The 13,688-nt window shown below is 33.0% G+C and overlaps 2 protein-coding genes across 3 annotated transcripts; both read right to left on the bottom strand.

The window, feature by feature from the left end:
- Positions 1-231: 231 nt before the first annotated feature.
- Positions 232-5,038, bottom strand: LOC105796315 (zinc finger BED domain-containing protein RICESLEEPER 2). Of its 2 annotated transcripts, XR_008194146.1 has the most exons (6): positions 4,792-5,038; positions 4,419-4,544; positions 2,352-4,322; positions 2,202-2,275; positions 1,269-1,705; positions 232-571 (listed from the first exon to the last, which is right to left on the bottom strand). XR_008194146.1 is itself a non-coding variant. In XM_012625954.2 (5 exons), exons 2-4 carry the CDS (start codon positions 4,447-4,449, stop codon positions 2,202-2,204), a joined length of 2,076 nt encoding a protein of 691 aa, XP_012481408.1. In that variant the 5' UTR covers positions 4,450-4,544; positions 4,792-5,038; the 3' UTR covers positions 1,124-1,705. The 2 variants fall into 2 exon arrangements, 1 of the variants encoding a protein (XP_012481408.1); XM_012625954.2 differs by lacking the exon at positions 232-571 and having other exon boundaries at positions 1,124-1,705.
- Positions 5,039-6,651: 1,613 nt separating this feature from the next.
- On the bottom strand, positions 6,652-10,934 carry LOC105796316 (integrin-linked protein kinase 1). Its single transcript, XM_012625956.2, has 12 exons — positions 10,184-10,934; positions 9,463-9,537; positions 9,022-9,126; positions 8,646-8,731; positions 8,326-8,446; positions 8,154-8,233; positions 8,004-8,066; positions 7,791-7,912; positions 7,616-7,701; positions 7,408-7,532; positions 7,178-7,309; positions 6,652-6,844 (listed from the first exon to the last, which is right to left on the bottom strand). Exons 1-12 carry the CDS (start codon positions 10,607-10,609, stop codon positions 6,838-6,840), a joined length of 1,428 nt encoding a protein of 475 aa, XP_012481410.1. The 5' UTR covers positions 10,610-10,934; the 3' UTR covers positions 6,652-6,837.
- Between the last annotated feature and the right edge of the window lie 2,754 nt (positions 10,935-13,688).

Below are 13,688 nucleotides of genomic sequence, written 5' to 3'. Positions count from 1 at the left end.
AATGCATGTAAAGAGGGGTGATGTGTTAAATAATACTCATGTATTGAAAATAGACCTTACCATATAAGGTATTTGGCTGTTGAAAATTTGATATCTATTACTCTTCGTATCTTGTATTTAGTAAGAAGTAAAATATAAGTGTTATTTGTGAATCTGCCATCTTACCCTTAAAATCTATATATTCATATAATCACTCATAAGTAAACACAACCAACACCCAGACAAAAACACTACAGAATCACCCAATTCCTGATAAAAAAATCATGTGGGCAGTTGATAAAATATCATAAAGAGTTCCAACATTGGGTCATCATTTTTCTGATGTATTGAACATCCTTTTTATGAGTTACTTATGCCATTTTATTTTGGTATCTCATATGTTTCTGGCATGGTGACAAGAGGAGTTTACCTTTCATCATTTGTTTCTGTTTTGTCAAAAAGTCAAAGAAGAAGATTGTTGAGACCTTAAATGTCTTGGTGTTGATGTTTCAACCCATGTTCGAACAGCTCTTTGATCTGCTTGTTTATTCTCGCGTTCGAACAAATTTTATACAAATCTTTGGACAATAACCTGAACATAGCATAAGCAGTTTTACTTTGACCTCCATAATTCAATTCTCTATAAACAAATGACCCTTAGAATATGTTTTATCCCTACAGTGATCGAGATTGGCTAAAGAAAATATTGGTGATCAACTTACCTTATCCCATAAAGTTTATCTTTATTTTTTGAGTCATTTACTTGGTGATTAAGTTGTCGATTTTACTTGGCTTAGAAGGCTTTATTTTGAGATAAATAAGAGATTCTTTTATAACTTTACCACTGAGTTGCGATTCGATTGATGATGAACACCAACTCAATTAAAATCTTAAATATAATATAGAACACTAGGAGAATTATTCTTTACATTGTAGATGAAATAAAAATACTCCACAAGCAAATCTAAGACATATGCACGTAGCCATGTGACCTTTTCTGAGGGTTTTTTTTTTTTTTTTGTAAACACAATATTGCTTGTGAAGTCTTTTTCTTCTTAAAAAGAGAAAAACCAGTGATCCTGTTATAATCAAAACACAACCTATATAGCCAATGAGGGCTGCCCTTTAACTACTACAATAAAAATTCATTAATCAATTGATTTTTTCATTCTAAAATTGCTTTTAAAATCTTTCCAAAATAGAGATGAATGATGCAAATAGTAGATATTTTTATTTACCAAACACAAATCATAGCATAAATTAAATGCTGCAATTCTTTAAGAACTTACCCCTCAAAAAAGCCTAATCACCAGCATCAAGTTCAAGCAAAAGCTTTTCGTTTCCTTCAACAAGCTCCTAGTTTGAAGAAGATGAAAGCACAAATATTAGCATGGAAAGATTAACACCATTACCAGTTTGTCCAATGCTTGTGCTAAGCTCTTTGAGAAACGAATAAACAAATCAGCTCCAAAATCAGGCCTTTCAGAGAGCTGCATTATGTGTACGATCCTGGGGCAGTTAATGCCATATATTATCATTTGACTTTTGGAGTTTTGGGGTCCCTTTTTATGAGTCCATTGCTCCATTTTCTTTGAACATTATGCTGGAGATGATTCATCAATTGTTTATAACTCCGCTCCGTATCCATGTAAATCGAACCTCATTGTTAATCAGTTGTCAGAATTTCCTAGAAGCAAGATGGCTCTTCTGCAACACTTCAGATAAGCTGGAAGAAGAAGAAATGAGCCCTGTATGCTCATTCATATTCGAAAATACTAATCTTTGCAGTATGAAAGATGTGGTGGGCAGAAAGAAGGGATAAATATCAAAACTATACATGAACTTTGATTTTATGTTATTTTATACATGAAATTTTAATTTGATTAAATTCTCACAAATCACAAACAACAATATCGGAGTAGCACCATTTTATGTTATTATATTGCATACACAAACAATTATAATAATCTAATATGAAAATAAATGTGCGCATTCATTTCTTTAAATGTGTACAATTGAATCAAATCGAAGTTTCATGAATACACATGAACCACAATTCGAGTTTCATGTGAAAAAAGTTCATGTATCAAAATTGCACATTGGACCAAAGTCCATGTATAAATTATATATTTATCCCTCAAAAGAATGCAGATGAAGTTCTAAATCGGGGAAAATCAGTTACAAGAAACCGGAAATAGATATATGATTAAAACGAAAATTACCTAATAATCATCATCACCATCACTAGAACTGGAGCTATCATCTTCAGGTTTGCTTTCCATAGAGCCTAAACCTCCTACAGAGATTTTAAACAAAGCAGTTATGCATGGTATAACAGCAATTACTATATGCAATCAAATAAGGCGACTTACTTGTTCTATCAGAAGCCAACATCCAATCTTGAAGACAAACCAATGCTTGTAACATCTTTGGTTTTAAAGAGCTACGATCAGTGCTAATCACTTGGGGACTAATGTCAAATGCACTGTCAGAAGCAATGGTGGACACTGGAATGGTTAAAACATCGCGGGCCATTTTTGAAAGCTCTGGATACCTCAAGGAACATAAAGTCCAATATTCCAAGACATCTATTTCACTGTTTAGATCATGGCTTGGTTCTTCTAAATAAAGGTCGAGTTGAGACTTCTCCACTTGAGTTCGGAACCTGGCACTTTGAAAGGTTTCATAGTCTTCAAACCCATCGTTATTGTCTTTATCATTGGATATTTTACTGGCAGCAGTTGATAATAAGGTAGTCTGAGAAGGGCGTGCTGAATTTTGCATGTATTCATCAAACAAGCCATACAAAGTGTTAACGCTTACACTAACATATTTCTGAGCACCACTACCATACAGTTTGGTGTAACAATATTCAACAAACTTAATCTTGCATCTAGGATCCAAAATCGCAGCACATGACAAGATCAAATTATAAGCTGACCAGTATTGGTTCAATTTTGAGTGCATTTCTCTGACCATGCGAGTCATGAAATTTTCTGGACCTCTAACCATATCAAATAAGCGACTATGAACTTTCCATGCTGCTTTGAAATACAAATTTGAAGTCGGCTGTCTGTTTCTAAAAAATACACACGTCACCTCGTAAAAGACTTTCAGAAATTTGTATAAGACACTCAACTTTTCCCACTCATCTTCTGATAATTTGTGTAGAAAGTTTTTGTCTTGTTCTGCCAAGTACATGAATGCATTGTTATAACAGAAAGCAACTTCTATCATGTTATATGTGGAATTCCATCTGGCAGGGGTATCGAGACACAACTTTCTTTGAGTATCCAAGTTCAAAGTCTTAGCAATTATGTAAAAGTTCTTCTTCCTATGGGGAGATTGCTGCACATACTTAATACCGAGTCTCAACTTTGCAATGATATCAACAACTAGGTTCAAACCAGCTTGCACAATCGAATTCAAAATGCGAAAGAAACAGCTGACATGAAAAAACACACCCTTACAAGGGAGATACTTTTTTGCAGCAAGTCGTGATCTCAGCATGTCAGCCACACAATCATCACTCGACAAATTCTCCAGCGTAACACTGAAAACCTTGTGCTCGATGTTCCATTGAACCATACACAAAGCTATCTCATCAGCAACAGACAAACTATCATATGGAGGAGGCATAAGCTTGAAACTTAAAATCCTCTTCTGCAACCTCCATTCATGGTCAATGAAATGCGTGGTGACACAATTGAAATGATCATCGGAATCGGATTTCCATGTGCTGGATGTCAAACAAATCCGACCAGGACATGTTGCTAACAATTCACGAATATTCTCTCTCTCCTTCACGTATATGGAAATTATATCCCTTTTAATAGAACTCCTACTCAGCACCGGAAATTCAGGACATGCAGCACTCAATAAACGTCTAAAACCCGCATCTTCAACCACACTGAATGGTTGTTCATCAACAATGATCATCATTGCAATCGCCCGATGAATCTCATCGACATCTAGTTTATAGTTCTTTAAGGATGTAGTAGCAGCAATCAAGGTGTCATGCGAAAGAGTGAGACGATTGGCATTCCGTTTAACAGGTTTAAAGCATGCTTCTATTGAGCGCTGATCTACTTCATGATTACCACGTTTAACGCAAGCTTCAATATGACGTCTCAAGTGAGAAGTACCACTAGTAGTTTTAGCAGTATATATTCTCCTGCATAACTTACATATCGCCTTTGAATCTCCTTGTTGCGCTGGAAGTTTCTCGAAAATATCCCAGACTTTGGATGTCGTTTTCGGTCGCTTCGAAGAACTTTCATATATCTCTTCATGAACCACATTTAATGGCGTAACAGCTTCCGCTGAGAGATTCTTGAAAAATTCTGCAGTTGAGACAAATGGAAACATAATAATCTCACACAAATCGAAATTACAGACTAAACAAACTGATTTATTGCAAAAATAGAATGAGAGCTTACCTGGACCAAGCTTCTGATCAAAGTTATCCATTAGTTGAAAATATATAAAATCCAAAGGGAAAAACTCCAGAGAATCAATGAATCAGTTCCAATGACGCAAAGTTCATGCATGAGAACTGAAAAACCCTGAAAAATTGAGATGATAATTGAGATTGGGATTATAATTAAATTCTAAAATACAAAAAAAAAAATCTTAGGGTTCTTCAACTTTCTAATCCATCAAACAAAAAAAACCACCAATTTCTATTTTATTTGACTCGGCAGATTGACAAATTTCAACTTCCAACATAAAAAACTTTAGCGACGAATGAAACCCTAAAATCCAAAACAAAAAGAGAGAGAGAGAGAGAGAGAGAGAGAAAAGGGATCGAACCTTAAATTGTGATAGCCAAACAAATACATATCTGATATTAAAGAATTAAAAATCACATAAACCCTAAACGAAAAATGACCCAACTCCAAAATCAATCTTTGTTCCACACTCACTTACTCAATTACACCATGAAAGACATAAATTTTTTTTTTTAAAAGGACAGAAATTGGAATAAAATAAGAGAAGATCGTGGAGTTCCTAAACTCTCGTAGTGTTAATAGTCTGTTCGTAGCAGTGAGTATACAAATGAATAAATTACATATTGGGGAAATGAAATGTAACAAAAGATATGGTACTAAATGTGTAAATTTTGTAAAATTTAATTTGGGAAATTTATTTCAAAAAGATAAACCGAGGATAGCATGAGGGTGGGTTTGGATGAACGGTGCGTTAGCTGCTGTTAGTGTAAAAACAGCGGTGATAGTGAGATTAAATCTCATAGCGATATCATAATGTGAGACAAAAAATAAGCTAAACGAACAGCTTTTACTATCCGAATCCATCCTAAATCAGTTGAAATCCACTTCATCTATCAATTTGAAAATAAAAAAAATTTGCAAATTAGGTACTATTATTAACAATTATTTTCATTTTAGTTACTCAACTTTAATAAATTTTCGTTTTGGTCACATGTCGTTAATTCAATGTTATTGTACACTCATTTTAGTTATCTGAACTTAATAAGTTTTCATTTTGTCACTCGTTTTATCTTTTAGTGACTTAAATGAAAATTTTTGAATAATTTTGTGACCATATTGTAACTTTTTAAAAGTTGAGTGACAAAAGGATAAACTTACAAATAATTTAGTGACATTGGGTATAGTTTACCTTATATCATTTTGATCCTCAATGTTTACACATTATATCAATTTGGTTCTATTTTAAATTTTTCAAAAAAATCATTATATATTTTTCGTTAATATAAAATCATTGTCACTTGTAAATTATGCCGTACGTTCATGATTTTTGTCAATCTATATACCCATTTCGTAGAGGAAGGTCCAGCATGGACGTGCACATGCTAGGCTCAAAATGGTTAATTTTCAGTTTTGGTCCTTTTAATATGTTTTTATTTAAAATTTAATCTTTATACTTTAGTTTCTAACAGAATTTAGTATCTATATTTATATAATATTATTAATTAGTTTAAAATTTTATAATGTTATTAATTAATTAAAATAATTAATATCGTTAACTTCTCAATTAAAGTGTTACGTGGTTATATTATATAATTTGAAAGTAGATTTTTAAATCTAAAATGTAGAGAGATTAAATTATTGAAAATAAAGGTAGGAGGGTTAAATTCCAAATGTATGAAATATAGAGACTTAGAGTCATGGTTGTTTGAACCAGATTGGACCAACCAGGGTGTCGATCTAGAGAGAGGCATCAAACTAGTTGACCCATGAACCAGTAAGTGTCAATTGAACCAATTTTTTTTATTTTTTAAATATATATATTTTTTATATTTATGATTTTTAATAATTTATTAATCGAATCGTATGAACGAGTGACCTGATTAGTTCGATCATTGGTCCGGAATTGAAATTTAAGCTTCAAATTTTTGCTCTATAATTTGACGTAAATAAATAATCAACTCAGTGCGAAATTAAATGGACCATGCTAATAATTAATTATTTATTAAGACACATCGTATTATTATACAATGCCACATGCCAAAATATGATTATGCATATTTAAAAGTACATATATCACATTGAAAGATTTGTTATAGTTGAAGTACTATTAGTGTAATTATCCCAAACGTGATCTAAGTAAAATTACAGTAAACCTTTGGATATGTATACTCTGTTCCATTTTTAAGCTCTTTTACCCATCAAACACGACAAAGAAAGAGACTAAAATGAGAAGGAAGTTCATCTCTTTTTTTTCTTTTTATGTGAACATGATTCAGTATTTTGTTTAGCTCGAGTTTATAACATACAATCTCGAAGATGAAGGTTTGAAAACTCGATATCAAAATCGGAACCTCCCATGAAATCCTTGTCTGGTTTTTGCTTTTTCCGAATGAACTCAAGTTTCCCCTCATTTCCTGCAACAACAAAACATATTTACTAAGACATTTTATCCAAGGCTACCAAGTGGTCAAAACTCGGAACTCGAAGGAATGAGAGCAATGTAGGTGTTCAGGAAGTTTGGATTTATGTCGAATCCGGTCGTTAACCGTCAAAATTTAAGTAGGCTTGTCACTCACATGTAGGTTTCCATTTACCTATCATGTATGACCCCGAAAAAACCTGATTCTCGCACCCGTGTCCAGGCAACATAGATTATAACCATTTCAAAGTAGTCCGATAACAGGTCATTCATATCTAACATATAGAAACGACCACTTAATCGAAAAAATCAAGTTATAGAACCATACCAAGGAAGCTTGAAAGTGTCTTTCCACCACCCTTGTTTCGTGCAACTGGCAACTATTCTTTCTAATCGTACGATGATTTCCGAAAAAGTCGGTCTTATGAGTGGTTCTTGATCCCAACATTCTCCGATAAGCCTGTTCATACATTATAATCGAAATAAACCTTAGAATACAAGATAAACTGTACTAATGAACTTGAAGCTTGGAAAGCAAGGAAAATCTCCAAGACTTACTCCCTTAATTCCCAAGGACAACTTTTCGATTTGATCTTGAGTGGCGGTCTCTTTTGCTCAAAACACATCAATTTTACGGCCTCTTCGGCGGGTTTAGGATGAAACGGCACTCCTCCTTCAATCATCTGAACACTCATATAGGAAAAACCAGTCAATACCCCGTGAAATCTGGGCATGATCACAATGAATGAAACATCGTGTTTGTTACCTCGTATAGCATAACACCGAAAGAATATGCATCAACACCTCGATCGAATATCATATCTTTATGAATTTCGGGTGCCATATATATATCTACAATAGAAACAGAAGCTAAAGCATTAGCAGAAAAGATTATAACATCCAGACGGAAGTTTTTTTTTTTTTTTTGTCACATAACATACTTGATGGATCAAGTTGATCGTCTGGACGTGCTAATTTGGCCTTGTCAGCTGATAATTTTGATAACCTCAATAAACCAAAACCGGCTATCTTCAACTTACCACCATTATCCAGCAAAACATTTCTGGCACCTTACCAAAATTTCAAATATTAAAGGACAGTTCATTACAATAACGTAACATTCAAGTAATTCAACCTGCAAGGCATTCCCTTACTTTGGCTGTAAATTGCAATGGATGATCGGATCCGGTTTACATTCATGAAGGTAATTCATTCCCCTGATATCAAGAAAACAACGGTCATCAAAGCTGTCCCATGTATGATTATGTATGATTATATATATATGATATACGATAACATGATACCTGGCAATGTCAACAGCAAATCTTAAAACTTTGGATGTTGATAGACGCCCTTTCTTTTGAAGGTAGTTTTGGAAGTTGCCCTGAAACAAGGATCGTCGCCATGGTAATGTCAACAGCAATGCATATATACTGGTTAAATAGACGAATCAACATAACAAAAAGACATGCTTACTTTTGCATGATACTCCGAAACAATCATCATGGGAATGTTTTGTGTAACGGCTCCGACGAATTGAACCACATTTGGATGTCGAACTTTTTCTAGTAAAGTTAACTCATATTTGAAAGCATTTCTGTTAAGGGAACAAATGTGAATGTAACTCAGTGTTAGGCTCTGCAAGAACTACTTTTGGTGTATGCACAAATATACATTAAACAGGAATGACAAACACTTTGAATCCCACGAAAGTGTACAAAGTACATCGGAAGTGTAAAGAACAGATATCGAAAAGGAAAGTACATATCTGAAAAGAAACCAAGGTAAGTGCATACATGCTTTCAGGGTCTGAATAGCTGTCCTTATCAAATATCTTTACAGATACCCTAGTGCCATTCCATTTTGCCACTTGATATGATCCCTGGCAAGTGATTTATGAAATGTCAACTTATAAAAAGGCATAGAATACAAAAAAAAAAAAAAAAAATTTGCCACCCCAGAGGGAAACAACCATGATTGCCTAAAATACACGTCGAAGTTCGCTCGAACGAAAATACGAGCACATGTCTACTAATCTGTCAATACTATAGTGAATGCTAGATGAAATGCAGAATACCATCTGCAAATCAACCGAACCGTCTTTCGTATTGGACCATACATTAGTTTCTGACAGCATCAATCCCGAAAAATGAAATGATGGGGAATCTGTACCTTTGTTATACCGTCAGACTTCCGAATTTGAAGCTCCATCGGATTAAGCTCGTACTCAGGCACCTCTTGAGGATTAGCAACTGTCATTGGCGTCTTCCTGGTTTTCTAATATCATGGTAGATAGTAAATAACAATCTTCATGCATGCATAATATCGGTAAAAGTACCATGGAAGTCCTTATACTAAGAGTCAAATTAGTCTCTATATGTGACTGACAGAATAATTAAACAGTCACACATGTTGACGTACAGGGACCAGTTTGTAATAGTAGAAATGGATGGAATTTTTAACAAAAGGGATCGTTTGCTCTTTGATCTAACATACTAATTGTCCATTTTTTTAGTAGAGGGGGCAAAATGCAATTGAATCTTTGTACAAGGACCTCCATACATAATGACATATAGATAGAAGCAAAATAGGAAGAAAATTCATTTATCTTACAGGAACTTTGGCTCCTCGGGCCTTCAAAATCTCGTACACTTCTACATTGCCATAGTACTTTGCATCAGCAGCTGCCTGGCCATATAAGAATATAACTATATTTACATTGCTCAACGTTCATTCATACCATCATCATGAATATTGATAAGTAATCAGTTATATAGTGTTGTAAAGGCATATATATCATCCTAATTTGCCAAATCCAACAACACCAGATTATTCACTGACCTCCACAAAATCCCAAACCTTATTAATCAAAGCTAATGTGTACAACTTTCTATTTTTTTTACAAGTTTTTTCATGTATTTAGAAGGGAATATCCTGAATCCCATATATGCATATTAATCAAAGCTACTTAGGACATATCCCCATATACTTGACCCACAAAATTGATCAAAGCTAAAACGTCCAACTTTCAATATTTTTCTAAGTTCTTTCGTGTGTTTAAATGATCATATTCCCATTCCTATATCGAGTCCTTCTAAAGAAGTCTTCGGTGCACCAATGAGATCTCTTGTTTTATTGAGCTTGCTGCCTCTTCAGGTAGCCTCAAACACTGGAGCTCTTCCGTAGGATAAGGAGACAACCCCTATAGACCACCTCCTCAGGCAGCCTCAAACACGATAAAAAGACAAAACCTCGATAAAAGGCCATACGAACTCTATATACAAGAATCAACCTCCGCTCAACACGAAAAAGGTAAATTAAAGAAGAAATGTACCGTGCTACCCCAACGATCACGAGCATCAATATTAGCATTTCTACTAAGAAGAAGCTTAACAACCTCAACATGACCTTCACAAGCAGCAATATGTAAAGCAGTACGACCATCAAGATCAATACTATTAACATCAATCCCTTCATTCAACAAATCTTCTACTCCTTTAACATCCCCTCTACACGCCATAAACAAAAGCTGCATAGTCGAATCCAAATTCTCCGGCACCGACATCTCATCTTGACTATTCCTTCGTCTAATTGGGTCCAACGATGATTGCCGTCCAAAGCTAAACCGCAAATTGTTCCGCCGTGGTTCAAGCGACGATTGCCGAGTGAATTGACGGCTTAAACTCCGTTTTAAAGACCCGGTTGAGAATTGCCGGGAAATTCCCCGTTTTAACTGCGATGCTAAGTTCTCCATCTTCATTTAAGAAAACCCAAAGTGTAAAAACGATTAGTTCTTCTCTTTTTTTTTTTTTTTTGGTTCTGAAAAAGATCGAGAGCCAAAAAAAGGAAGAAGAGTTTAAGCTTAGGGGCTCTCGATAATGGAACAGAGGAAAGGGAAACAAATATGATATTATGATGAAGATGATGATGAACAAGTGATGTTGATGATGATGAAGGGAAGAAGACGATTTTGGTTTCTTTGGCTCCGAAGTAAACGCATAGCCAACAATGGTGGAAGAGAAAAAAGTCGAAAAATAGTGGAAAAAATTTGGTTTTTCTTAGACGACAACAAAGCCTTCTGCTTTTTAGCTTTTACTCTGTTTTCATTCAAGTTTTTAGTTTTTGAGATTTAGTTATTTTACTTAAAAAGGTAAATCTACTTGGTAGGTTCTTTTATTATATAGATTGTATCAAATTAGTCCCTCTACTATTAAATGTATCAATTTAGTCTCTATATTATTAAAAAATCAAATAAGCCCAAATTTCAACAGAGTTAACAGTTACAGTTTAAAATTGTTATTAAATTGTTTAATAGAGTTATATTTTGACGGCTTCTTATGATAAAAAATATTTTTGTTTGGAGTTGAACTGTGAATGAAAAGTAATTTTCATGTCATTTATTAAACAAGAAATGTTAACTATTTTTCGATTTTGTCTTATTTGATTCCTTTTAATAATATTAGAGGACTAATTCGATCTTTATAATAGAGGGACTTCCTAGATACATTCATTGTAATTAAAAGGTTACAATATGTCATCGATCTATTTATGTTCCCAAATTTGAAATTTAGTCCATTTACTTTGGTCTAATTGTTATCTTGTTAAAATATTTTATTAATTTTATTTGTGTGACATTTTGAAATTAAAAAACACTCACTTAGTATCCATGGAACTAAAAAAATGTTGTAATGAAATTGAATTTAACAAAATAGTTTTAACAATGTTAACAATTAGACTTAAAGTTTGAAATCAAAAGCAGAGGATTAATTTCCTAAAATAAAAGTATAGGGACTAGATTCCAAATTTATTAATAGTGCATGAACTTGTGCCATATTTTAACCTACTTAAAAAGTTAAAAACTAAGTCACTTACTTTTCTAATTTAAAAACCGTAATCTAATCATTAACATATTGTTAGTGTTTTCTGTTAAAATTCATCGACTTCACACGTGACATATGATTGGCAGAAAATAAATATGTTAAGTTGACATGTGACTAGGATTTTTAAATTGAAAAAGTAGGAGGGTTGAATTTTTAACTTTTTAAGTATAAGGACTAATTCTCAACTTGTATAGAAGTTCAAGGACTAATAGCATATTTCAACTTTTTTTAATTAGGATAAGATCGATCAAAATAGAATCGGTTTAAGTTAGTTAAGATTTTTGGCATGTGAACCGAGTAGACTATTTTATATTAATAGTTAGGGTTAATTGCACCAAACATACTCAAACTTTTGTTTAGAGTTTAAATTGATCCATAAGTTTTAAACAATTTAATTTAATCTCTAAAGTATTAATATTATATCAATTGCGTCATTTTATCACTCTAGCCATCAATTTACGCTCAAATGTCACAATCAATTCATATGACTTACACATGTGTACCTCAACTTGGATTCAACGTGTTAGAAAACTAGATAATGCCAATAAAATTAGTAGGGAAATGTCCTTTTTTTTTTTTAACATATCAAATCTAAGTTGTCCACGTAATAAGTATACATATGTTTACAATTTGATCCGCTTATTTTAAATTTACTCGCCATTTGATTTGATCTTGCATTTAACGTCCAAGGTAATGGCTAGACTGATAAAAATGCTTGATTGATATGATATTAATGCTTTAAGAACTCAATTACAATGTCTTGAATTTTGAGGACCAATTTAAAATCAATGTCAGAATTTGAGGCTATCTGATGAGATTAACCATGATATTGAGATGTTTTTGGTAAAATGCCTAGAAGTAACCATAATCCCTCCCCAACCTTAAAAAAACAATATCAATCGAACTAAGACTCAATCAACAATAATATCTATTTTATAATTGGTCAAAGTACCCGGATATCCTTTTATTATAGGGATTGAATGAAATTAGTCTCTCTATTAAAAAGAGATCCTATAATCTAGATACCTTTCAAATTCATTCACCTTTTATAATTAAACTTTTTTTTGAACAATCTCATTATAGGTTCCGATCATATCTGTTTAGTTTGACACAATGTCTAGAACTACCCAGAGCTCCTCTCCAACCATAAATAGGAGGATAATACATTTCAGCACACTCGAACCCACATTCTCCTACATTAATAACAATATCCATGCCAATCAAGTTAAGACTCAATCCACGTAATCAAACTTTAAAATGTTTTTTTTTATTATTATGAGAAAAGATGATATTTTTTTATTAAAATATGTAATCCTATCAATTCATAAATTTTGTATAAATCAAAGGTTGTTGTGTTGGCAGTCACGAGTCTTTCATACAATAAATCGTTTGTTTTTTCTTCTTTGTTTATATATATATATATATGCTTTAGGCTAAAGTTTCGTCCATTGTTTTCTTTTCATATATATATATATATATAATGGTAGCTGTAAACTCTACTTTTGCTTTTGGCCGACCTCAATTTGAATACATATATAGTTTTCAATTGAGTCCAATCAAAGTGGATATCATTTTCCTACTTTTTATTTATTCTTTTATAATTTGGAACAATTTAAAATGTTTTTATTAAATTACCTTTGAAACCTTCAAATCTCTAATTATTTGTCACATTACCCACAATAATTTTTAAAATTAATAATATAATGCCAATTAACCTAATATTTAATCAAATAATTTTATTTATAATAGTTGTTGGTAAGTGAAAAGGGTTAGGGGTCACCAATAATTGAGATATAGAAAAACTCCATAAATAAGTCATGGGGATGGGTAACCCCACATTTAAGCTAACATGTGGAAGTCTCTACCTTTCAATTTTCAAGCCTTTGAACCCCATCCTCTTTTTAATTATTGTTGCCATCCCTATTACCCTACAATATGTTACGATTTTAATATTTTTTT

This window comes from Gossypium raimondii, chromosome 3 (assembly GCF_025698545.1).
Source record: "Gossypium raimondii isolate GPD5lz chromosome 3, ASM2569854v1, whole genome shotgun sequence".
Lineage (NCBI taxonomy): Eukaryota > Viridiplantae > Streptophyta > Magnoliopsida > Malvales > Malvaceae > Gossypium > Gossypium raimondii.
This window is presented reverse-complemented; position numbering and strand designations above follow the sequence as displayed.